Genomic DNA, 27,053 nt, shown 5'->3' on the forward strand with positions numbered 1-27,053 from the left:
GTATATTTAGAAACTGCTGCTGCTTCAGTCGTGTCCGACTCTGTGCGACCCCATAGACGGCAGCCCACCAGGCTCTGCCGTCCCTGGGATTCTCCAGGCAAGAACACTGGAGTGGGTTGCCATTTCCTTCTCCAATGCATGAGAAGTTGCTAATCATTTGGACTGAAAACTATCAGTCTTATTCTCTCTAAGACAGCTACTTCCTCTCCTTTTTCTAGTTGTCTTGGTTTTCACCCTCCTGATGATTACTCCCACATCAGGCCCCACTGGAATATTCTAGAAGGTTTTGTTCTTTTCTGATTTATTACCTATATGCTATGTTCCTCGAGTATACCTTGCCCTTCTTTACTGTGTCAGCATGAAAGCCTTTTGAATCTGCGGACCTAAAATTCCCCACTGGAGAAACACTGCAAATTCCACTCATCTTTGTTCCACGTGAGTTCTAAGACAAATAAGCAAACAAATTCTCCAAATCTCCCTGCCTGGGACTCAGTTCTACTCAAGAAAACAACAACAACACTGCAATCAAGCAGGCTGAAAGCATTTAATGAGATCTTCCTGCAAATTTTCTCTGCTCATTACCTCACTTCCGATCATTAATTCCCTCAGGAAAGGGAATTCCCACCTGGGGAATTATGGAGACAATGCATGGACTTAGCTTAAGTTTCTACCAACTGGTAGAAGGTGATAAAAATACAAGTATATGAAAAGTTTTCGACGAAAAAGACAGTTGCTTATTTGCACCCCAGAGTCTGTAAACAGGAGATTAGTACCTTCTACAGACATCTTCATTTCTATGTGATATTAGCAATAAAGCACCCTCACCTCACACTGCAAAGCCATGCCTTTGAGACAGAACTTAGACATGCCCAGGACTTTCTCCAACAACAGCACCATTAGAAATCAGCCTAACTGAAAAGTCCCAAATCAGAGTCCTGCTCAGTCCCCAAATCATGTTTTCACAAAGTCTTTGTTGACTTTGACTCTAGTTCACAGAGTGACGCTCCACTTGTCACACTCATATTTGGGCATCTCTCACTGCAGTCGCCTGGCCCTGGTCCCAGCTCGCACAGGCCTCCCGAACGAAATTTTGCTAGCCCACCCAAACACAGTCTTCTGGCATTTTGCTAGGTTTGGGCCTCATACGTCTGTTTTTCCACAGACATGTGGAGATGTCTTGAACCAGCCATGCCGCTCTGCATACCTAAGATAAGCCAAGGACTGGATTTGGACAACTGTCCTGTTTAATCATCAAGTAAGCAGAAAGGCCAGGAAGCACACAGATTTACAGTTACTTTGGTCTTAAGGGTCAACAATCAACTTTATAATCTAATTGCCTCTCTTTTTTAGCATGGCCCCTTTTGCACAACCAGTCTCCTGCTCAAGGGCAATCTCGTCTTGGTCCTAACAGAGAAAAAAGTCATGGGAGTGGTGGCTGAGTGAAGGTAGAGGTTCCCCCAAAACACAGACACAGTGAAAGTGGAAAACAAGTCCACACTCTCTTCCATGATAAAAAAAAAAAAAAATTAAAGTTTTTGGGAATCTTAATGATGTACTGTGCTTTATGTTGATGGTTTTTCTTTAAGCCTCTGGATAAGGAAAAGTGGATAAGGTGAGAGTACCAAACTTGGACATATTCTAAGTAAACAATCACAAGAAATTTTGTTTAAAATAGAAGTGAAAATATGGGTTCAAGTAAGGTGGAGAAAAAACAAATTTGAGGAACGGGTGCACATTCTTTGATAAGCTTATATATTTTTTCTAAATTTCTTAACATATCTTCCTTTTAAGATATGGTGTTTTAACCCTAAACTGTGCCGATTGGTCATCAATTCATAGTTTTTTAATCTCTATTAGGTACCTAATCTGGGGGACTGTGTAACTTATGCAGCTTTAGCACTTATTTTATACTCTGGAGAGCAGGAGCAGGGAGGATCCAACCAAATATTGAGTATCTATGAGCTGTGTCCTGGGCTGGATGTTTTGCATATATGGTGTCCACACAGTTTACATGGTGACTCTATACAGTGTATAATAAATCCATCATTTTTCTTGTGGGGAAACTGAGGAAGTGGTGTATACTGGAAGCATCCCTCAACCAATGCGAGGAAATAGATAAATGGATTCCTCAGCTTCCTGGCCAGGTGGGTGCCATAGCTCTGGGGTGTCTCTACACAGACTCCCAGAGGTCCTCAAAGGGACTGAGCCCCAGCCACCGGTAATGGTTACATGTCCATCTGCACACAGTTCATGGCCATCCTTTTATTTCCTGTACCACTCCTTGATCCTTTACTAGAATTTCCTGTCATTTCATGAATAAATTATTTGCACTAAATCCTTTTGTCAAGATCTGCTTTGTGGGAACAAAACCTAAGACACCAGGGGTTGATATGAATGTAAATAACAAACTTTTAAAATTGCCCTCTCCCTTGCCCCAATCTGCACCTCTACAGAGTCAACATTTCAAGAACTGTTAAATAATTCTGGGTTAAAAAAATAATAAAATTACTTGGAATCATTATATATCCAGCATATGTATTAAAAAGACTAAACCAGCATTTCCAAGTGCCTATGAAGTTTCCTCCAGTTAAATTTTGTACTTTCCTTGGCTACTGATCTCAGAATGTCATGCTAGCTCCTCTTTTTGCCTTGAATCAACACCTTGGACTCAACAATCAAGTATTGTTGACTCAATATTCAAAAGTAGTAACCTCATCATTCTCGACCCTAACTGTCCATTGTGACTTCATATCTGTGATCAAGGAGTTGAGTCTGCCATTTGCTGGCTTCATAGGAATCCAGAGAGGTTCCTGAGTGATTGCACTAGGCTAGAAAGTCCTGGAGACAGGGTAAATTAGACAGGGTTTTTCCCTAAAACATTTGAACCTATAAGAGTTAGCAGAGATCTCTTGAGGAGCATCAAGCCAGATAAGATGGGCCCCAAAGAGGACAATCGCGCATGAATGGTGGTCAGGGTAATTGGAAACAGGCTAAAAGTATGTTGGGAGGTGGTCTGGGGCAAAAATTCAGGAGGAAACCTGTGTGTGATGGAGAGTCTGAGAGTTTAGGAAGTCAGTATTGGACACTTGTTGTTTCTTAGAAAAGACCCAACATACTCTAGTTTCTGAAGAACTAGAAACAAGAACTCCTTAGAAAGAAAGTGCTTAAAACTAAAAAAAGTTTAAGCACAGATGTTGATTTTTGCTCAGTAAGGGTCACAAACCTGTAACTTTATGCTGCTTTTGAGTTTCAAGTCTTCCTATTCCAGTCTTTACCCCTGTTTAGTGGTGCAAAATGTTCCAAATAAAGTTAAGAGGAGGAAAAAGAGAACAAGATACTTGAAAATCCACATTCTCAATTTAAATAATTAAATACTAACTACAAATGAGTAAAATAACCAAACTCAACATGACTCTGGGTTTCTCATCTGAGACTCCCAAATCCCAGAACAAACTTCAATTAGCACAGGATCAGTATTCCTTTGAGCTTTAAGTAAATCCTGTTCTTTTTTCTTTTATTTAATGAGGTGTACAGTTGTTGAATGGCATGACCAAGGATAAGCAGTAAGCAAATATGTGATAAATATTCCTCAAATCATGTATCACTGGCCAGACCCTATTATTTAGGAGAATTGTCTGAGATCAATGGTTCTTAACATTTCTGAGTCATGAGTCCTTTTGCTAGTGTGATGACATCTTTTGAAACATGTATACATGCACAACATTTTGCATTCACTCTAACACTGATGGGCCTACTAAAGTCCACCCCTTAGTATCTGTGCCTTGGGTCTCAAGTTAAGAACTCTGATTTGTTTCAAGGATCATTTGGGGATCTCTTCACTGAAGGGAGGGTGAAGTGAAGAGTTTTAGAAGTGAATAGCTCCCATTTTATCTCAAGTTGGCTGAGACTTGATACAAGAAAATCACAGAGTTTTAAAAGAGCCTGAGTCCACTGAATGAGACCCCATTTACTCAATAACGAAGGGCTTCCCATAAAGTTACCTAAAATATTCATTGAGAAATAGTGAAGGATTTTTGGCATAATCTCAAATTTAATTAACCCCAAATAAGCAAATAAATGAAAATCAGGATTTAGACAAGCAAACTTCATCTTATTGACAAGACAGACAAACAAATATGCAAAAATATTTGATGATTAACCAGAGTCTGCCCATCTTTTTTATTACAGTGACACCAACCATATCCACTAAAACAAAGTGTAATTTCGTGTGCAGTAAGAAGGTCCTCAGTAAACATCTGCTTAGAAAATAGGTGCTCTTTGCCTGCAACAGTGCATCACGATAATGCAGCAGTTTCACTGTTCCTTTTAGGAGCTAGTAAATTGTCCAGTTCTGACAGCTACAAGCCTTGTAGTGAGCTGCCATAAAGTCAAAATCCATAGCATGAAGAAATAGAGATGTATGATGGAAATGAAAGGTCTACACTCCATTTGGAAAAACATATTCAGTAGTCACCACGTGTTTTTTTTTCCCCAAAAAAGCACAAAAATAGTTTTTTTCTATTTGAAAAATGTCTCTATTAATTATGGAAACAAAAAATCCAACATTGCACCAGAGACTGAACGTGGGAAAATGAACTGAACTGACTTTCTCTCAGAAGCACTGATGGAAATAAATGGGTCCAAATGAATTAATACTAAACAAGAGTTTTCCATTTATTTTTCCTTTATTACAAGGTGGGATTAGTAATGTAGGGGGAAAAAAGCTAAAGTGATGTGTTTACCCTGACAGCATTCCCTTAAGGAGAGTTGTTTCTAGCAGCTAATGAGCTTTCACAGCAAACTGCTGAGTATGTCTAGATATTAGGGTTAAAAGCCTATCTTATGGTAAATTACTCTGGACTCTAATTTGGCAAGAGTAAATGATTTGTGGTCCAAGAGGAGATTTGGTGCCAAGCTCCTAATTTGGGCTGTATACAAAATTTCAAGACCAACTTTCATTTAGTATCAATTTACAAATGAATTATGTATAAGCAACTGAATCATACAACAACAGCAAAAAAAAACATGTATTAGAACTTTTCTTTGATTACCAGCTAGCTTTATTCACCCAGTGCTCTTTAAGATACTGAGAAGAACTGCAATGCAGGGGAGAGGGAAGTTATTGACTTGTCTTTTAGCCCCATGTTTATCTACTGTTCTCTGAGTGGAATTGCTAGGTTTGAACAATTATAAGAGGTGTTAAATTTAGTGGTTTAAGGGGGGACTCTGGGGGCAGACTGCCTGGATTGGAATTCCACCTCTGCCAAGTCCTAAATCACTCAGCTTCCTTGGGCAAATTACCTCACCTCTCTGGGCCTCAGTTTCTTCGTCTGCAAAATGAGACTCGGAACTGTGCTCCCCTCCAAGGGTTATTGTCAGTATTAAATAGGAAGACCCACTTAAGCACTTAGCACAGTGCCAGGCACGTGGCAAATGTATAGCTATGCTGCTGCTGCTGCTCCTTGGGAGGAAGAGGGCCAGAGGATGAAGAGGGAGAAAAGCATAAATGAGAAAGGGAAAAATACTTCCTGAGCATGTCTCTACTGGAAATTGTACCTGATGCTCTCAAAAACACAGATTTGGGGGATGCAAAAACAAACAAAAAATAAACAATAACAAAAACTACTAAGTGATACACACACCCTTCCAGTAGTCCACAGCGACGGCAATGCAACAGGTGGGAGTCCCCAATAAGCTGAAAGACCTTGAGAGTTATACGTCTCTCAACCCTACAGAAGGGAAAGACTCCAGTCTTCACAAGTGACCAGTAAACAGAACTGTTTTTGTTTTTTTCACTTTTTATTTTGTATTGAGGTATAGCCTATTAACAATATTGTGCTAGATTCAGGTGAGCAGCGAAGGGGTTCCGTCGTATACAAGCTTTAAGCCCTCAGTCATCCAGTTTCCTCATTCATTTGTTTTTATCTCTTTTACACACATCAGATTTAAAAACTACCCAGAAGGAAATCTGATAACCAGTCACCCAGAAGAAAACAGGTTCAGGCATCCTGGTTCCTTGCCTAAAGGCCAGCTTTTCTCCAATAGTAAAGCACAGTTAAGATGGGAAAGAACGTAAAACACAGCCACATCTACAAACACTCCAAGTGTAAGTTAATACATATGTGGCCCTAAGACAGGCTGATCTTGGACATTTTTCTGACTCCCTAGGCTGTGTCTTCTGTTCTTCCTCCAAATCTCAAATGGGGAGCACTAGTAGGAGATGAAAGGCAGGAAGGAGAGTGACTTTGGGGGATGTAGTTCTCTGCCCACACCTTTGTAAATAGCCCCTTCATTAAACTTTCTTCCAATGGCCCTGCTGGAGCTGATCACGGTCTCCTTGCCAAGAAAGACCTGGCAGTCATCCTAATGGAGTGAAGACCCCACTCTAGCTGAGGTGAGTGCTTCCCAGTGCAGCCCAGCTCTTAACCCTACCACTGACCTCTTGCCACAGGCCAGTCTGCGGCACTTGTTTACAGTAACTACCTGGCCCCTGTGGGCATCTGTGCTTATAACCCCTGTCCTGGAGTGGGGAAGTGACTTCTAAAAACAGTGCTGAGTAATTCAGACATTACCCAGCCCACATTAGAAAGGTTGACCTGCATTTATGGCTCACCCCACCATTATCCCTTCAGCCTCGCACGTCAGTTCCCTTTGAAATGATGGCTGGGGAGTAATAACCAGAAATATAATCACATCATCACATTTCAAGAAACCCTGTATTGAAAGCAGAGCTACAAATTTAAGAAACAGTCCAGGGGAAAAAAAAAGAGAAGCTTTCATCTGGTGCATGAATATTTTAGGTACTGTGGAAAGAGCTTTGAAATCAGGCAGACCTGAGCTCCGATATTAGCTTACTGGTTGTGTGACTCCTACTCAAATGTTTAATCTCTTTGATGCTCTTGTTTTCCAGATTTGTAAAATGGTGATGATAATACCACTCCATAGGGTTATTATTCACATTCAATGAAGTGGTGCTATAAGAATAACCTGGCATCCAGTGGATAGTCAATAAATGCCAGCCTCTTTTCTTTCATGGTTCCAGATCAAGACATTGAGTATGCATTTGATTTTCCTCCTACCTTAGTCATCAGAGAAAGCTTTTTCAGCTTGGAGCTACCTGAGGGAGAAAGTGTCTGATTACTTTGCCAAGGCTCATTGATATCTTAAATCTGGACCGATAATGATGCCCACTGCATGCACCTGAGGTTTGCTCTTAATATAGCATGTACAAACCAGCCAGAAGGACACACTTCTCAGAAAGCTACCATCTCTTTCTAGTTTTTCAAACATCAGATTTAAGAAACCCTACCACAGAGTAACACACACACACACACACACACACACCCCTACACACAGCCCCACAGGAGCGCTTGAAAATCCTACCATCATTCACTGGATGCTCACCCAAATGGCAGATACATTTTGAAAATTAAATTGTTACTATATGAACTTGAATCTAATTTTTTTTTTCCTAAAAAGATTAACAATTTTCAGCATCTCTTTGCGTGGTATAGAGGAGGTCTCTGTTTTCTAGTAAACAGTCAGCCTGCATGTGGAATGGTGATGGGTTTTATGTCTAGAGCTAGTTCAGATCCACTGGCGTAATGTGACGAGAAGTCTTCCGAGGTATTGAGGAGTGTGAGTGCAGTCAGGGATTCGTGATGCCTGCTCCTGAAATGGGTGAGGGGCTGCTGGGAGCGCAAATGTCCCCTGTCTGCTGCCTTTGATCCAGGGCTCTGGGCTGGCCACATCTGGTGGTAATGTCCCTTCTGTGGCCACTGCTGTCCTGCTCCAAACTTGTTCTTCAACAGTCTCTCGGACTCGCAAATGAGCACAATTGAGCTGTGGACCATATGAGGCTGCAAAAGCTGGGTTCTACCAAACCACACTTGTAACACACTGTAAATGGCAAACCTGATGTAACATTAACTGAAAAGTCACCCTTCTTCCCCATAGTGGAAGAGAAATTTATAAGAATAACTATTAAGAACTATTACAAGACAAAAACTGGAACCTTATCTCATCTGGACAGCTCCACTTTGAGGTCAAATTGTGAGACAATGAGAAGTTACTCCTGCCAAACACACGGTCATGGAGGAATCTGGTCAATGATCACTGTGCCAGGCTCATTTGGAGGAAGAAAAAGATGTCAGGACCCCTGCTCTTGTTGGGCATTCAGTCCAGTTGGGAAGGGCAAACTCCCCTGTGTGATGTGAGCAGGTCTGCCGTTCAGTCAGTACGCACAGACACAGCCACTGCAGAAACATGGCAATATTCTTGTGCCTCTGAGGAAAAGCAGCTGCTCTGAAACCCCTGAGTTCCCCTGTCCTAACGCACCAGGCTTTCTCTGGGATTCTGCAGGACCTCCTTATAATTCAGCAATTAAAGAGCTAATATTTGTCACAGCCAGGAAGCTCCAGGAACACTCTGTGGTTACTAGGGCCAGTGTCCATCCTGACTGAACCAGGTAAGTATTTTGAATGTCACCCCTGGCCTCAAGGGTGGAATGCCTATAAGCCAAAAATCACAAATTTATGCTAACAGTCAAAAGTATGCCCTGAAATGATAATTCCCAAGAAGAATATACTGTGGGAAAAAATGCATCTTTAGAATATAAATATGTAAACTCCATGACAGCGGGGACCAGGTCTGTCTTTCCCTGTTAAATCACATCTCCTAGAGGGCTGCCTGGCCCAGAGCAGGGGCTCAGTATCTGCTTGTTCAATAAAATGACAAATGACATTGGGTTATCTAGGGATTGTGCCCTGGGGAGGTGTCTAAGGTGCTTCTAAAATGAAGAGATGAGCAGGAACTGGAGAGAGGGTTCTAGGTAAGACTTAGTACCTCCAGGAACCCAACCGCTCGCTCTATGAATCCACATGGCAGAGACTAGGAGTCTAGCTAGTCAGAGAGCTGAGCTCACCTGCCTTTGCTACTTATGTGCTCTATTACCTTGGGCCAGTCATTCCACCTTACAGAATTTTTGTTTCCTGTTTGTAAAATGCCTCTCAGAGATTAAATAATATTCTCTACCAGACATAATCAATGTATATAAGGAACCTGCCCCAGAGGAAGCAGTCAAAAGGCTGTAAGATCCAAGAGGGCAATAGGCGTGTCTATGTTGTTCACTGAGTCGAATCCAGGGCCCAAAAATATTCTTGAGAAACAGACACAATGAAGACTTGGCGAATGAAAAAAGCAACCCAGATAAATGAATGGTGACAAATTTTGTTCACTGTGTTAAGTGAAGAGGGACATCATCTGTCTGGATGCCCTTGAAATCTATAAGAGATGGAGACCAGGATCCAAGCTGAAACCTGGCAAAGAGGGGTCAGTTCATGACCATAGCTGTTGTTTTTCTCTTGGTGGGCATCTTGGTGAGGATCAGCAGCCTGGAGGTGGACGTTGGTGAGGAAGGGTCGGTGGTTATGGGGAAGCATGGTGGTTATGGGGAAAGGGCTTACAGATAACCTACTTGGGTGCAGGGCTCTAGTCCATTATGTACCCATTGTATGACATTGGGCGAGGTGTTCAAGCTGCTTAAACCTCATCAGTAAAGCAAGGATGACAGAACATATGATTCACGTACTATAGGGTTGATGCAAACATTTAGTAAAACAATGCAGGGCAAGTATCCTGTGCAAGTAGCCTCAAAAAATGGTAGTCATTGTTCCTAGGTGGGAACGCCACCTTGAGGTTCCCTGATCCCTGGAGGCCCAGGCTGACTCTAACCTGTCACCTAACCGGCCTTTTCAGTTTCTTACCACTCTCTCTCTCCTTAGCGTAGGTTGCTGAGATGAAGAACACAGCCTCCAGGTTAACCAAACGAGGAGACAAGAAAGGTGGGAAACCCGTTCCACCTTTCCACACAAGACAATATATAGCACTCTGGGTTTGAAGGGGCAGAGGGGCGGCGGCCCCCTCTGCACAGCACTTAGAACGGCTGAGCTTACCTTGTGATAATAAGATCAGCTTTCTAAGACCCATTGAGGCCAGAGTTGGCACATTGCCTTAATGTCCAGTCCACTGGGACAATTGCCTATGAACTAGGGCAGTCAGGTCAGAAGCTAAAACTGCCAGGCAGAGACCTGGGGTGGCTAACTATAGACAAGAGGCCTCCTCCCCACCCAGCTGGGTATGCCATATTGGCAAAGGGGTTGGCAAAGTCCTGTTGGAGATGACAGGAGACACCGGGAGAGACTGCTAAGGAAATGCAGAGAGAGAGTTCTTTCTTCAGATCTGAGACCACTGCTGGTTTACCTGGAGAATGAAGCAGAGAATGCAGAGCGCTGGGAGGAATCAGCATAACAGCTTTCCTAGACTATTTCGCAGCCATTTTTTCAGTCCTGCATCTTGGAAACAAATTGCTTTTCTGCCAGTGCGGGAGGTAAGAGGGAGTTTACATGTTCTGTGAGGGAAGAATTCAGGCAGAAGAATCAACCTGGAAGGAACTGAAGTAGGAAAAATTGGTTTAAATTATTCTACCACTTCAGAGATAAAAATATCATAACAGCTTGAAATGAAAACTATAGCTTTTGAAATATTAAAGCTGAAGGGGTATTATATTTATAGGGTGTTTGGCTAAGGTATGACAACATAACTATTCATTTCAGTCCAAGAGAAATTAAGCCTCCGTTTGAGAAAACAGGTCTGGGTTCAGTATCATCAAATATTTTTCTAAATTAACAGAGTGTGCCGGGTGCTACACGGGTCAGATGTGAAACTTCCAAACAATTATTTTATGTTGTGTATCAGCCCGCCCGTGTCTCTGAAGGGAAATATTTGAAATGATTCTTTAACCCACCCCTAGATTTCTGTCTCCAGGGAGAAACAAAATAACCTCTTTGATGTTTAAGTGATTTCAGCCTGATCAACAGTGTTCTCAAGAACAATGAAGAGGATTATTTCAGGGAAGTAGTGAGCCGCTTGGAGGGTCTAGACCCTGGTTCCCTCCTCAGATTCTCCCCATAAAGGCCACCCTCACTAAAGAAGCTTTTGCAGACAGTTTTATCTGGGCTATTTCAACTCAGGGAAAGCCTGGTGTCTCCTGATAGACTGACTAACACTCAGCACTGCCCCAGGCTATCCCTAATTTTTTTTTTTTTAAGCTTCAAGAGGAACCACTCTGAGAGGCCCATCTTCTGCTTAAATGGGTGCCCTGCGACTCTGCCATCTCTAAGCCTTCTAATCTCTTTCCCTCTGAGGCCATTCACAGAATTAAGAAAGGCTTTGGGGAGCAGCCCTGTTGATTCTAAGCATCCTCAGCAGCACAGAAATCTACATAAGAGACAAGAGGAAGGAGGCTGTGGAGAATAAAATGAGTGATGCCAGACTCGGCTCTGTTACTATATTGGGCATAAAAATACTTTTCAGGGTTTTGACTTTTAAATGATGCGGCCCAGTAGGGGTTCACTGAGCACAGGGCAGACTGACATGGAAATAAGAATAATCATTCAAGAGAATGGTCTTTGAAACCTGAGGTACCAAATTCAATTGGATAATGAAACACTGGGAACTCCACAGGGTACTTTTTCACCTCTATAAAGAACATTCAATTAAATGCTTTTTCATTTGGACAGGAGGGGTGGGGCTTCTTTTTTATCCCCTTCTTTTCCACAGAGTGTGTCTTCTTGGCTTCTGGCCCCAGTTTTCCCCTGCCTTTCACTGCCTGTTTTTACTCCCTGTTGTGAGCCACAATGCCCACACACCCTGCCTTCTCACAGGTTGATGGAAATCCCCCACATTGCCCTTGGAAATGCTCATTACCAAGGAGGGACACAATGGCTTCAGTGGGTGATGCATTGGCAATGCTTCCAGAGGCTTCTGGCGCCTCCATTTCATGGGCCACTTGCTTAGCTGCTGCTAAAATGCCTTAGTGCTATGAAGGCTGCATTTAACTTAGCCATCTGTGAATAACTCCATCAGGGGCAGCTTCAGATCCAAAGTCAAGACGGCTTCCTGGCCAGAATGGCACCCTGTCCCACACAGGCAAACAAGAGTGATTTCCTGACATAAATGTCCACCGCTGTTGCTCCTCCCTCAGGAGCCCTTGGGAGCCCTTGGGAGTGTGCCGTGCATTCAATGTGGACTTTCTTACAAGTCAGTTACCACTCGGTGCTTTATAGTCTGGAATGATGTCACACGGCCCGTGTTTAGTCAGGCATTGGGTGATGATTTCAAAATTAATGGTTATTGGGCTAGTAGAGGCATACATTTCTTTCCTTGGGTATGAAAAGATAGGAGGAACACAAGAAACAAATAAAAGCCTCCTTAGAATGGGGTCATGCAACCAATTCAATTCAACTCACCCTGACTGAAGGTCTGCAAGTGACAGCCCTGGTGCCTGGTACTTGGTACAGTGAAAGACACAGCGTTTGTCTCAGTGGTATTACAGCCTAGTGAAGAGTTAGGGCTCTTAATCCTGGACTCAAGGACTTGAGAGAACTTATGAATGGTCTGTAGGGAGCGCAGAAACTTCCAGACTTGTTTATAAACTTAATTTGGACAAGTGAGCATATGCACACATGTACACATTTTTCTGATCTATGACTTTATTGGATTCTGAAAATAGCATTTAGTAGTCTAGTGTCTTTTTACTTTGTATTTCCCAAGCATGTGAGAATAGGTGTTGAATAAATTAATGCTGGTTGGATGAGTAAGGGATGGTTCCCATGTTGCAAAGGGCACACAGGCCAGCCTGCCCATCAGGGTCCTGTGGCTCTGGGAAGCAAGGTGGTGGAACTGTCTCTCATCTCAGGTTGTGAGTATAAGAAGTCAAGGGACTGAGGCAAGCTCAGAGCCGAATGGCTCGTGTAAAGAAAACTAAAACTGAGAAAAAGGTTGAAACAAGACCTCAGAGCAAGGAGGTCCTTCAAGCTAGAGCAGGTGCTGAGTGTCAAAGGAAACAAAGGTCAAGAGCAGGAGGCCAAGCCACACAATTAGGAGGGCGGTAGAGGAAGACGGCAGATACTGAAGGTGTAGGCAGCGGTCTGAAGGAGATTTTAAGAAACTGGGCTGGAATCAGGCAGCCTTGCATTCAAACCCCGACTCTGCTCCTTGTTGGCTTCTCCCTGCTTAGCTTCCTCGGCTGCAAACTGGACCTACAGCCCTACCTTCCTGAGGGGTTATTGTGAGGGATGAATGAGAGAACTCTCACAGAGTACACTGCCACTGCTCAGAGTAGGGCTCTGATTGGATTCTTGGGAAGGGCTGCAGCCCCTTTAAAGGGCTGCAATTACAGTGGACACTTGCTACCATGGTTTAGTGCCACTTAAGTGGCCCACAAACCTATTCACTTTCATTTCTCTGTCTCCTCTCCATTCTCACTCCCACTATGTGGCTCTTGCAAGGTACTGCCTATTATCAAACTAGATTGACTCTTTCCTTGTATTAATCAAAGCCTCCTCATGTGAAATGTCTGCTTTTCCCTTCAAGAAGATGATTACTTCCCTGGCAGGGAATTATTAGGCCATCGGATGAGGGGGAAGCGTGTTCCCAACTCTCCATTGACTGTTCTCTCCCTCCTCTGCTGCTGTCCTCTCTGCAGCCCCCAGGCCTTAGAGAGTCAGCCTCCAGCACCGTGGGCTTGCTGCACCTCGGCAATTCCAACCACATACCACCATCCTCGTGCTGTCCCCAGTTAACTCTCTTCACCGATTCACGTGAGGTCCTTACAGAATAAAGAACCAACTCCTAACATGGCATTCAAGACCTTTCATAGACTGGTCCATCTGAGTTTCCTGATCTCTTGCTTCTCACCACAGCTCTCCAAACCCCTTACGCTTCAGAATTAACCAACCACCAGTCATTTCCTGAAATGGCCACAACTCATGTCTAAAACACCTCTTGACATTGACCACTTACCAAAATAAATCATCTGCACTCTCCTTCCCCCACCCACTTTAGTTATGGAGCACTTGTTACTTTTCGCTTTTTGTTAATGTATTGATTAGTTTTCTCTGCTCCCACTCATTGAGAAGGCATCCACACATTATTTTTTTCTCTATCTTTCTAATACCTGTTTCAGTATCTTGTATAAAAGGTAACCAATATGTAATTGATAAATCAGTTAAGATGAGTCTAGGCCCCGTATTTGGTTAACGGAGTGAAAGTGAAAGTCAGTACTGTCTGACTCTTTGCAACCCCCTGGATTATACGGTCCATGGAATTCTCCAGGCCAGAACACTGGAGTAGGTAGCTGTTCCCTTCTCTAGGAGATCTTCCCAACCCAGGGATCAAACCCAGGTCTCCCACATTGCAGGCAGATTCTTTACCAGCTGAGCCACCAGGGAAGCCCAGAAATACTGGAGTGGTTAGCCTATCCCTTCTCCAGGGGATCTTCCCGACCCAGGAGTCGAACCAGGGTGTCCTGCGTTGCAGGTGGATTCTTTACCAACTGAGCTATCAGAGTATTTCCTAAATCAGTGGTTGTCAAAGTGTGGTCTGAGGATCCCCAGGGGTCCCTAAAAATACTTTCAGTTGTGATATAAGGCAGGAACTGCTGTTATAACAGTTCTAAGATATTATTTGCTGTTCTTACACTTATTCTCTCACAAATGTACAGTTTATGAAAAGTTCACATTAAAGTGAAGTCCACATTAGGGTTTCAGATTCCACATTAGAAATAACCTTTAAGGAAACTAGTTCCTCTTGAGCATCAAAGAATACCCTCAGTTCTCTAAAACGACAATTAAAATACTCCTACCTTTTTCAACTAAATCTGTGTGAGGCAGGGTTTTCTTTACTTTCTTCAACCAAAACAACGTATCACAACAAACAGAACTGAAACAGATATGAGAACATAGCTGACTCCTACCGAGGCATTCAATACAGAGACTTGCAAAAATGCAAAACAATGCTGCTCTCTTTAATACTTTTTGCTCTGTTTTGTTTGGGTATATATACATTTTTTTTTCCACACAAACAAAATACGTTATCTATACTAGCATGTGATGGGTTTGTCATTATTTTAAAATAAATTAGTACATAAAACTTTCTCAGTTTTAATTTCAAATACGGTTATTATCAATAGATAAAGTCCTCATAAACAAAAGGTTTATAGTCAATTCTTTTTATGAGCATAAAGGGGTCTTGAAATGATAATGTTTAAGAATTGCTCTCCTAAACTTTGTTCTATGATATACCAGATCTCTGTAAGGAGTTCTGAGATATTTTGTCGGGAAAAAAGAGGAGACAGGTTCTTAATGATATGGGAAAGGCATGTTAAATAGTTGAATATATTTCTTTTTTCCATGACCTCTTAAATGTTTTATTTTGCAAATGTTCTTTGTAAACATCCTAGGACACTGTTGGTTTTCTACAGCTGTGTAACAGATTATCACAGACTTAGCTGCTTAAGCACACACATTCATTATCTTGTAGCTTCAGGGCTCAGGAGTCTGGTCACACCTCAGAGGGGTTCTCTACTTCAAGGTCTCACCGGGGTGCCATCCAGTCGTCAACCGGGGCTATAGACCTATCACGTGCTCACCTAGGGAGGGACTCACTTTCAGACACCGCCCCCTCAGGGTGCAGGCAGAATTTCTCTCCTCAGGTGGTAGAACCACATCTCTGTGTTCTTGCTGGCCACTGGCTGGGGGCTGTTCTTGGCACCTGGAGGCTTCCTATGGGCCCTCTCCCTCTTCGCAGGCTCTCCCCCAGCATGGCAGTTTACTCCTTTAAAGCCAGCATGGAGGGTCTCCCCAGTCTGCTATCTCCCCAGTCTGCTAAATGTTATTACAGAAATGACACCCCATCTCCTTTCAATATTCTGTTGGCTAGAAGCAAGTCACAGCTCCTTCCCTACACTCAAAAAATGGACTTTTGCTGGCTGGGAACACAGGGACAGAAGTTGTGGGGGCCAGCCTGTCTGCCACAAAGAACAGTCTGTGCTCTGCCCTTACTTATTTGACCAAAGAATCCTTTTGTGAGCCTATTGACATGTCAAGAAGTCCTGTTGAGAAATGTTCATCTAAGGTAGTCAGTATAATTAGACATGCGGTATTCTCCCAAAGTATTTTCTAAGGGGTGCGTGTGTGTGTGTGTGTGTGTGAAATATAATTTTAAACTCCACTGGTCAGTAAGTCAGCACTCATCTAGAACTTCTGAAATGTTTTGATGAAGAAGCAACCCTTCATGGTGCAGTGAGCAGTAGCTAAAGAAGGAATTAAGCAGAAGTAGATGCTGTTCTGGGGCACTGGTTGCCAAGACTGAGAAACTCCTACTTGTTGCCTCATCACCCCGAGTCCCGCCAGAAGCATGCCCACAGTGCTTGTCCACAGACAGGACCACACTCTCTGGGCAGACTGGTCAGACGTGAAGCATGATGGGGACCTGAGGTATGGAGGCTCTCAGAATCTGATGACTGGCCTGGAGATGGCCTAAGTCTTAGAATGGGAAGAATTAGTCCGGTAGACTTTGCTCAACAAAACTCGATTTTTCTAATAAAATTTCATTTGACATTCTTTTGATTAAAACAAAGAGTGAACAGCTATGGTAGATCAGGGTGGGTGTCCTGCCCACTGGAACTTCCGGTTGCCCCCATCTTTGTGCCACCCAGAATGCCCTTTGGAACAATTTCTCTTGCTTAGCTTCCTCATTATAAATAACAAAACAAGACAAAAAAAAAAAAACCCCACTGAGCACTGGGGAGGTGAAGTGTCCTGTCAAAGCTACCCCACCAAGCCTAGACCATCCATTCTCAGGATGCCTCCTTGACACATTGCAGAGCGATCCTTAAAGCTGAGTTCTGTCTCCTCACAGGGTACAATGGCCTCTCCATCCTCCAGCTTGACCCCAAGAAGACCACCCCTCATGAGTTCACAATTGGGGTCATTAACTCCCACATCAAGGATGAATGAAAGAGCTCTTTGTGTTAATTAACCAGAGAGGCACTTTTATATTTTGTGACCTCTCTAATTTCTGTGAACAACCCAACCACACAGAAGCTGAAGGACCAACACTTGCCTCCAAACACCACTGGCCTCCAGACACCCTGAGGGTGGGATGGGGTGTGAAATCCTCAAGACACCTGGGAGCTGGCTGAATGTGGAGCTCAGCCTGAATCCAACCTGAGCTCCTTAGCTCTATGGAGGTTTAGAGAAACAATGGAAGCCGCAAAAGAAATATCCTTTAGAACCCAGAGGCAATTCCAAAAAGGAAACATACAATTGACAGGCTGGAAGGGGATTTGACCTGGAAGCTCACCTCTATCTGTCCCCCTAGCCCTGCCCATATCATTGCCAATATCCTCCAGGAAAGCTGATCCAAAGGTTTAATGAGCCACAAGGCAGTAAGAACCGTGCATGTGAGTAATACCACTGATTCCTACTTCTTTAATTGGATGCAAATAGCATCACCTGGGCTCCACATTCCAGGATCCATCCCGCTCTTTGTCACATGGCCCTCTAATGTACCCCGTTCTGAAGAGCCTGGCAGGAGAGGAAGACATTAACTGTGAGATCTGCTGGCTTCTGCCAAATTCGCAAACGCTGGCAGCTAAGCCTATAGATAGAATGAGGGGTAATTTCATGCAAATTCTCTGTGCTATTCCCTGAGCTCCAAGATTAGAGATGTCAGAAAATGTAAGTGCTCCTCTGGTTAATAACACAAAGAACTAATTCAGTCTGATTTCCTAAGATGGGAGTTAGAGAGAGTGATTGTGAACTTAAGGAGGAAGGTTCTTAGAGTGATGCTCAAGAGGGCCAGGTGTGTGCAGAGGCTGTGGTAGCTGGTGAGGGAAACAGAGTCCTCCTTACAAGGGTCACTCAGACTCACACTGGGGTGGCGTCCAGAGGCTCGAGTAACTTTCAGGGCTTGGCTATCTCTCAGGTACCGGGAAGTGTAGACAGATGTAAAAGGCAGTAATGAGCTTACACTGCTGCTTGGAGAGGACTGGTGTAGGCCAACCCAAGGCTGCGGGGTTTGGCAACAAAATCTGGAAGACGTGTGCAGAGGACACACCTCTCTCCTCTCCCCCTTCTGAAAGAGACACTTAGCTCCTAGATGCGGCTCTCCTAGTCTCCTGGACATGCATTTCTCCCTCTTTATATGCCAAGTTGTATCTGGTCTAATGTGGTCTTCAGAGAGCACTGACTTATTCAAACAAGGTACTTCTTGGAGATGATTTTACATCTCGTGACTTGTATGTAGCAATGGAACGCTTCAGGAAATAAGATTACCCCATTCTCCTATTTATTGTGTCCTAGGTTTAACACTGGGATTACATGTCAGGTTTTGGATTTTCAGGTTTAAATTTTCAGGGTATCCTGAAGCATCAATAATGGCTTTTGAGATTAACACACACACACACACACACACACACACACACACACACACCTCCTCCCTCCAGTCCCCTCCATACAGTCACTGGAATAGACTCTGACTCCTAACTTTTCTAAGAAAAAGATAAGAAACTGTTATCAACTGAGGATCCATTGGGGGCTTTATCACATTTCTAGAATAGAATGTAACACTGGGGACAGACAAATCTCAAGTCAGATGGTGTATGTTATTAGAATCAAGGGCATGATGAATTAGTCATCTTCTTGGAGACTGACTTAGGATTTGGCCCTGCCCCCCCCTATTGGCTGTGAAACCCTGTAGAAACCTCTTAACCTCTCTGGGCTACAGATCTCTTTACCAATGCAGGTAATAATTCCTACTTCTTAGGTTATTATTGAGGGTTGAGTGAGGTGACACATATGTCTAACATATTGTAAGTGCTCAATAAATAGCACATAAATCGGGAAAGGAGTATGTCAAGGCTGTATATTGTCACCCTGCTTATTTAACTTATATGCAGAGTACATCATGAGAAACAATGGGCTGGAGGAAGCACAAACTGGAATCAAGATTGCAGGAGAAATATCAATAACCTCAGGCATGCAGACGGCACCACTCTTATGGCAGAAAGCGAAAAACTAAAGAGCCTCTTGCTGAAAGTGAAAGAGGAGAGTGAAAAAATTAGCTTAAAGCTCAGCATTCAGAAAACTAAGATCATGGCATCCGGTCCCATCACTTCATGGTAAATAGATGGGGAAACAATGAAAACAGTGGCAGACTTTATTTTTGGGCTCCAAAATCACTGCAGATGGTGGCTGCAGCCATGAAATTAAAAGATGCTTGCTCCTTGGAAGAAAAGCTATGACCAACCTAGACAGCATATTAAAAAGCAGAGATATTACTTTGCCAACAAAGGTCTGTCTGGTCAAAGCTATGATTTTTCCAGTAATCATGTATGGATGTGAGAGTTGGACTATAAAAAAAGCTGAGCACTGAAGAATTGATGTTTTTGAACTGTGGTGTTGAAGAAGACACTTGAGAGTCCCTTGGACTGCAAAGGACCATTCAATCCTAAAGGAAATCAGTCCTAAATATTGATTGGAAGGACTGATGTTGAAGCTGAAACTCCAATACTTTGGCCACCTGATGCTAAGAACTGATTCACTGGAAAAGACCCTGATGCTGGGAAAGATTGAAGGCAGGAGGAGAAGGGGACGACAGAGGATGAGATGATTGGATGACATCACTGATTCAATGGACATGAGTTTGAGCAAGCTCACAGAAGCCTGGAGTGCTGCAGTCCATGGGGTCGCAAAGAGTCGGACACAACTGAACGACTGAACTGAACTGAGAACATTTTTGGTTGGGTCATAGGATTAAAGCTCACAGCACAGATATATATGATTAAAGTCTTTGCACACAGTATATTTTTTTCTAGCATCATTAGATATCAGCCCCACCCCATCACACCTTTGCAATGGCAATTTCCTTCAAATAATGTAAAGAGTCAATGGGACACATTTTCTGTTTACCACCGCCCGCCACCTCCCGGATATATGCTCTGCTGTCCTTTTCAGATTTGTTTTTCACAGTGTATATATTGATACCAGTAAATTGGCCATGTCCATCTATACAAATGAGTAAGGCAAAGAAGTAATTTTAAAAGTTTGGGACTCTTTTTCCAGAAGAATTCTGGATATTTACCTGGCCCAAATACTTACCTTACCCAGCCTGAGATCAGCTCAATGGAGAACTATCTTTAGTAATAAGACCATGGGTTCATTTTGCCAAGTGAGGTAAAGAAACTCTTTGCAACTGAATTGTATTTTATTTTATGGGACACTCTTTTCTAAATAAGTGGGGCCATGACTCACTCAAAATTATGAATCTTCAAATGGTGTCTAGCACTATGGATGTACAAGTTTTGGAGGCCATGCACAAGTGAGGCATGTTTTACTGCTAAGTATTCACCATACTTGTTCAGCTACCCTTGAAAATAACAGTTTTCTGATTTGAAGGAGCACAGATACATAGCAAGCAAGCCCTCTGGCACAGATGTTTCCAGAATGAGTTTACACATTTTCAATGTGAGGGTGTCAACTCTGTCCCACAGATTATCCTGAAATATCTAGGATGTTTTTTGAGATAAACACACACACACACACACACACAGACACACACACATATTCTCCCTTCATTCCTCTTCACATGGTCATGAGAATATGCCTTGATTCTGAACTGTTTTAACAGAAGGAAAGAAGCCATTATCAGTTAGGAATCCATGGGTTACTGATTACCAAAATTTTATAATAGAATGCAAGATTATAGACAGCTGAATCTTGAGCCAGACAGTATATGTTATTAAAATCAAGAGCATGATTAATTAGTCATTTACTTGGAGTGATTTATCTTGTACCTCTCTCCACTGGTGTTGGAACTGCCTGCTGAGGACATCAGGTGTACCACTCTACCATGAATACTAATCAAAGTCCACAGAAGTGCAGAGTGAGGGGGAAATTGAGCTCCACCAAATATCCATTTTAAAGAGCTGACTTTTAATAGGCCTGAAGTCAAGAAACCTGTAAAACTACAGAGAAAAAGGATAGACTGGTTATGGCTAAGCTGTCTCACTATCAGATGACCCAAGTGCCAACCTGCGCCTGCCTACCTGGGACCTCAGGGCTGCCTCCTGCCTTGTTATAGACAAGAGTCCCATCTCTTCTCCTTCCTACATATTTCTCCAACCCATCCCATGTCTCTCTGTCTCCCCTGCTGGCCCCCTGAACCAAGTACCCCATCGCTCTCCTGAAAGACTGCAATAGCCTCCTTACTCTGGCTCCATTATAGAACATATTTTTGAAAACCACAGTTCATCATACCGAAGGTTTTCTTAAATCAACAAGTGGCTCCCCGTTGCTCTTAAAAAGAAGCCCTTATTCTCTGGCTCAAGACCATGAAGGCCTCTATAGTCTCACCCCCACCCATATTTCCTGCTTCATTCAAATTTATCTATGGCTTATTCAGTGTGCATAAGCCCCCACTGCCCTGTTGGAGGGGTCTAAAATGTTCTAATTTCTTTTCTGCCTTAGGGCTCTTCACTTGCTGTTCCTCTTCTGAAAATGCTCTTCCACATGCTCTAGCCTGGCTGTCTTTCTGTCTTCCTGTCTGCAGTGCCTAGGTCACTTCTTCCCAGAAATCTTCCTCTTTCCCCTTCACCCTAGAGATAGTTACCAGCTGTCATGCTGCCCTGTAGTTTTCCTGTGTTGCTCTTATCAAAATTGTCATTAATGACTTTTACCGTTAGTCATTAGCACTTTTTTCTTCTTTCCCTATATCCTCAGCTCCTATCACAATGCAGTGTTCACAGCAGGCCCCCAGTAAGTGAGGGGATCAAACAACAATGATGAAAGCTGTGTATGGAGGAGACCACTAGCTGTCCACCCTAATCAGTTCTCCTTTCTTTTAGCTGGACTACATTTCCCAACCTCCCTTGCAGGTAGGTGGTCATGTGACCATGAGGGGCAGCTATGTGCCACTTTGAGCTGCAGGTCATAAAAGCCTCCCTGTGAGCAGCTGTGACAGTCCCTCACTCTTATGGACTGGGATGTTGATATATGGAAAATGGCTGAGCCGCCTATTGGCCTGGGCTCCTGAATGACCTCATGGAAGAGACTCTCAGACCTCAACTGCTGGCCCAGAACTGCTGCGTGAGTAGGAAATGAAGTCTGTGCTGTTAAACCACTGAACTTTCAAGGTCAATCTGATCCTGCGCCATCTTTGCCCACCCTAATACATTAGGATACCAATACACAGGATTCTAGGTCTTGGAACTGAGTGAACAATGGTTACCCTCCTCACATACACACTCACACCTCCATGTGAACGTATATGTGGAGCCCACGTAGGTAGAAGAAAAAAGCAAATTGAGTTTCTGACAAAGGATAATATTATGAAAAAATCAGTATTTAACAAAAATGTTCTATATCCATTTAACTCTTTCCCTCCATGGACTTAATCTTTAATAACTAAGAATACTCTGATTACTAGTGCTTCTTGTAAGAGAGCTGCCATTGCCTCTTATGTTTCTCTCTTTCCTTACTTTTCGCCCTAGTAATTGCATATAAAACACTGGTATGGATGAGCCCTTACAATCAGAAAGGGAGGACATCTCAAAGTAGTAGGAAATCGAACAGTTTTCTCACTGAAATTAGAATATCACGTAGCAACCAATTCTATTTAGCTCAATGCAGAATTTATTTTTGCCCCTAAGATAGTTCAGGGATAGAAGGAATCACTAGCCAGATTTTTCAAACGGACAAAAGTTCTCTAAAGTCCTTGGGGTTTCTGTCAAGTAATCTCAGGGCTGGACCTCCACCTCCTAGAGTTTGCCTCTCTGTGCCCTCAGAGCCCAATCTCTGGCTCAAGCTTTGTCAGCTTCTGCTGAGCAAGTTAATCTAGCTGGGTTAATGACAATGCAGTCACTTGCCCACCAGCACAAAGAGCCTAGTCAGTCAGCTGGTTGGAGTTTCCTGGCCAGGAAGCCCACACCTCCCCGCCCAGCCTTCCTTTGGCTATGGAAACCTCTGCATGTATGAGGAGCACCTGCTCATATAGTGGTGGGGCCTTTGGCCCTGAAAGGGAGGAAGTGAGCTGTTTTCTGCTCTGGGTATGGATCTCCCATGCTCCTGGAAGCCTGTTTCTTCCACAGGAAATGCCCCTTGGTGCCAACCCTGCAATAACGGAATGGAACATTCTCTCACATTGAGCCACACCTGTTGTCAACAAGCATTTGCTTCCAATCTATTTAAGCTCCATGGCGGAGAGGAGACTGTGAGAGTCTCGGGCATTTTTGGCAATGTTGGGCCCACAGCACCTGGGAAAGCTCCACAAAGCCTATGTTCTTGTTTGGGAAGTGGAGTTGCCCCTGGTAACAGCTGTTGTGTTTCAGTAGAGACCGGAGGCCTCTGGGAAAGTCATAAAGGCCTCACCCAGGCTTCTTTGCAGAGCTGAGTGCCAGGCAGTTGGATCTGAAAGGCAGTTTGTGCCTGTGAGGATTCCTGCAGGCTCACCAACAGCAGGAGCAGAGCAGAGAGAAGGCCGGCTGCCTGTGCTTTGTGATGGAGCTGATGTTGCTGTTATTGGCTTGGTTTTGGTCAAAGATGTCATCAGGCAAAGTTATATTCAGTGTCTGTGTTGATTGAATATGAGTTTGCAGTTTGGCCTGTAACCAAGATGTATTTATCCACCTACACAGTTCATTTGCTTATCTCTTCATCCATCCATTAGTTTATTCTTTTCTCCTTCCCTTCATTCAGAACCAGACGCCCATCCTGAATCCTAGTTCTTTTGTCTGACTTTCTGAGGCCTTGCTTCAGTTTCCTTCACCTGTCTGGTACCTTAATAATACCCCAATACTTTCTGCTTCCTGGCAGGGTCTCCACCTGAATATGAGTGGTTCTAGTGAACAGCAAACCGATATGCAGACAGAACTTAGGGCCTGGACATTCATCCACTGCTCAATTTCCTGTTGTCGTTTTTCCCACCCAGTAGTAACTCCCATATTTACCATGTGTAACATTAAGGTTTGCAAATGCACATCATTTTTGGATCATTCAAAGCAAGCCGGTCCTTCTTGGAGAATTCCCACAGCCACATGGCATAGTTCCCTATAATAGAGCTCAGCATTCTACTATGTAATTTTTTGTTTATGACTCTTGTATGATACGATAAGCTCCTTAAGGACAGAGCTGTGACTTAGTGTCTCTATTACCAATGCCTAGAGGTTTGATAAATGTTTGCTAAATTATTTTTTAAGGATGGGTGGTTGTATGGATGGATAAGAGTATCTTTATGGATGAGAGGGTAGTTGAGTGGGTAGATGCATGAAAGGATGAATGGATAAATGAATTTATAGGTAAACAGGTGGGTAAATGGGTGGGTGGGTGGATGGATGGATGGATAAATGGATGGATAGATGATAGATTAATTGGTGGGTGGATGGATGGGTAGATGAAATAGGGTGACTAGATGCTTGATGAGTGAGGGTGAGTGGGTAGCTAGATGAATAAATGAAGAATGACCTTAACCATCAGGGCACCAATGTGTATATCAACAACATTGCTTACTTCCACTAAGATAATCTCCAACCATTAATCCCTTAAATAAACTCACAAACCCCAAACTGCCAGCAAGTGAAACAATAGGCAGGCCCCTTGGGGACTGTGTTCCCCAGAGTTGAAGGAATATAGGGAATACTCCAATTTCCACCTATTGGCCAACTGGTAAAATGCTTCCCTATGGTAACTCAACAGCACTGCCCTGGCCACAGTCAAAACTGACCCATCACCTTTTAAAAAATAATTGCCTACATGTTAAAACTGGCCCTTTTATCTTTCAGAAATGATACCTAAAAAGAACCTAGAGGTGGGCTGCAGAAGATACCTTTAAAACAAAAACTGACACTGAGGGAAGAAAGGGAGTCAAGCCCAGAACCGCCTGCCTTCCCAGTCTATTCTCACAAAGCGGCCCCTTCAGACAAGCAGGACAGACTTCTGACTCCGACTCCCCCAAACGTGACCTTATTTCAAAGCCACAGGGCTCCCCTTGCTCCAGTCCATGGTGAGTCAGAAAATAAGAGAACGTATACTATTCAGCTCCTGCCAAACCTAAGTTGAAACACAACCCTTGTTTTTGTGTGTTCCGTTATTACGGTTTTTATTACTACTACTGTGTTATAGATGTCTTTCCTTCCTCTAAGAAAACAATAGAACAATGAGCCAGTTTGAAAGAGAAAAGCTGTCAGTTTGGATAAAATTAGTCTGCTTTATTTTTTATGAAAAAAATAGGAAGGTAATCATGCCAATTGTAATTTTAGTAAGTTATTTCTAGAGTGAGTTTATTAAACCATGAATTTTCCCTTGAGCTAAACTAATGACCACTATTAGGTATGCTACTCCATTTTAAATGATCAAAATATTCAATGGAATAAGATGAAAATTATAGATAGTGATAATTATAAAATGTCAGCATCACCTGGAATCAATTTACTAATATGTCAGCTCGGGTGTGGAAGAGAAGAGTCAGTTTAAAATGAGAAGGCACGTTGCATGGGCTGCTGTCATTTATCCTTTGGGGACTGTCATGACTGAATATTTATATCCCTTGCTCCCCTGCAGGAGCAGTTGTTTCCAGCCTGCTGGCTACACCCTTTATCAGACAGCACAGGAAGGACTGGCAAGGAGAGAGAACTCCTCCACCTCCTTGAATTCCCAGGTCCTTCCTTGAATTTTTGCGGGGGAAGTGAAGACAGCGCTTTCTAATAAACCAATTCTATTGTAACCACTTGGGTCTGTAAATACGCCCATGGTTTTCCTCTTAAATGTATAGTACTGGCCTTCGTCTCCCCCCAATTGCTACAAATGAAAAGGGAACAAGAGATTGTGTCATTAGATGTGTCGCAAAACTTGTTGCTTGATTTAAACCAATTTTTCAGTTTGTTTATATCAATCACCTATGCACCTGAAATCCTGGGCAAAAGGAATCTGCTCTTGGCACAAGAGCAGAGACCGTGTCCCCGGAAGTGCACCTGTCTGGGAAAGGTGCCACTGACATAATACACGTGTGCAGATGTGCTTGGCTCTTTGGGGGAGAGATTGATTTGCCAGGGCTGTCAAAGGTATGTGTGTGTGACAAGACATGACCCTCCCCCTTTCCCTTGTCTGCACTTAACCTCCCCGCAGTATCCTCCTGCCACCATCTGCTACACAAGAGAAATGTGAGAGGAAACACACACTCACACAGGCACCCTGGGTCACTGCATGCCCCAGTCTAAACAACTCCAGCTATCTGGTTCCAGTAGGAGAGGTAGTACCCAGGTAAATTCCCAAAGTAGAGCTGATTGGTTACAGGGAAATTCCTAGGTGAGTTTAAATCCTCATTTCCCATTTTTTCTGGCTTTCCTTCCTGCCTCCTACAGCCCTGCTCTTTAGAACCACTGACCATCCTTCTACATCCACTCCCAAGCCCTCTCTTCCGCACAACCTACTTTAAATTCCTTTTGCCTCAAGTAAGCAATCATTTCTCCAGAACTGCGGAGAATAAGCCCTGCTGTGCGAGCAGCCGGATTTGACAGGGACCCCTGAGCTCTGCGCGGGAGTTCCTGGAGCTGCCTCTGCTCTGGACGGATGGTCCTGGGAAGCAGCAAAGTGCAATGGCAGAGACACAGGTTCTTAAGCTGGACTGCTTCCCACCAGCTGTGTGACATTGGGCAAGTGCTCAATTTCTCTGACCCTCACTTTCCTCATCTGTAAAATGGGGCAACTTACGCTTTCCTCCTAGGGGTTAAATGTTTCAAGTGCTTAGAATGGAACTTAGCACACGGCATCTTTACATATTTATTCCATTAAAAAAATAGCACATGGCATCTTTACATATTTATTCCATTAAAAAAATAACTTCTAATAGGCTGATTACTCAAGCTTTATCTGCCTCCCTCCCCAATCTTTACACTTCAAGGCTTTCTTTCATTTCTGCTACAAAGCCCAGCACCTTTCCTCACTCTCTGGGATCTCAATATTTCCATCTGAGATTTATGAACATACCCAGCAATCCTCAGGGTGGATTACTGATCATTCTCTTTTCTCATACGTACACTTTTATTTAAAACTATCCCAGGATTCACAGTCTAGGATGTCAGTCCCCAAGACAGTCATTCTAACATTTTAAATCCCCTATTGAAATATAGGAAGGGAGGTGGTAGACTTTGCCATGTC

At 43.3% G+C, this 27,053-nt stretch overlaps 1 protein-coding gene across 2 annotated transcripts in view; it reads right to left on the reverse strand.

Annotated features, from left to right (window-relative positions):
• CDH13 (cadherin 13) overlaps nucleotides 1–27,053 on the reverse strand; it is a 980,233-nt gene that overhangs the window by 817,975 nt on the left and 135,205 nt on the right. Inside the window, exon 5 of one of the 2 annotated variants that reach the window (XM_043435590.1) lies at nucleotides 23,668–23,678. The exons of the other annotated variant lie outside the window; for it this stretch is intronic. Coding sequence (XP_043291525.1) covers nucleotides 23,668–23,678 — 11 coding nt within the window. The remainder of the gene's footprint in view (nucleotides 1–23,667; nucleotides 23,679–27,053) is intronic. 2 annotated transcript variants of the gene reach the window in all.

Source organism: Cervus canadensis, chromosome 18, assembly GCF_019320065.1.
Source record: "Cervus canadensis isolate Bull #8, Minnesota chromosome 18, ASM1932006v1, whole genome shotgun sequence".
Classification (NCBI taxonomy): Eukaryota; Metazoa; Chordata; class Mammalia; order Artiodactyla; family Cervidae; genus Cervus; species Cervus canadensis.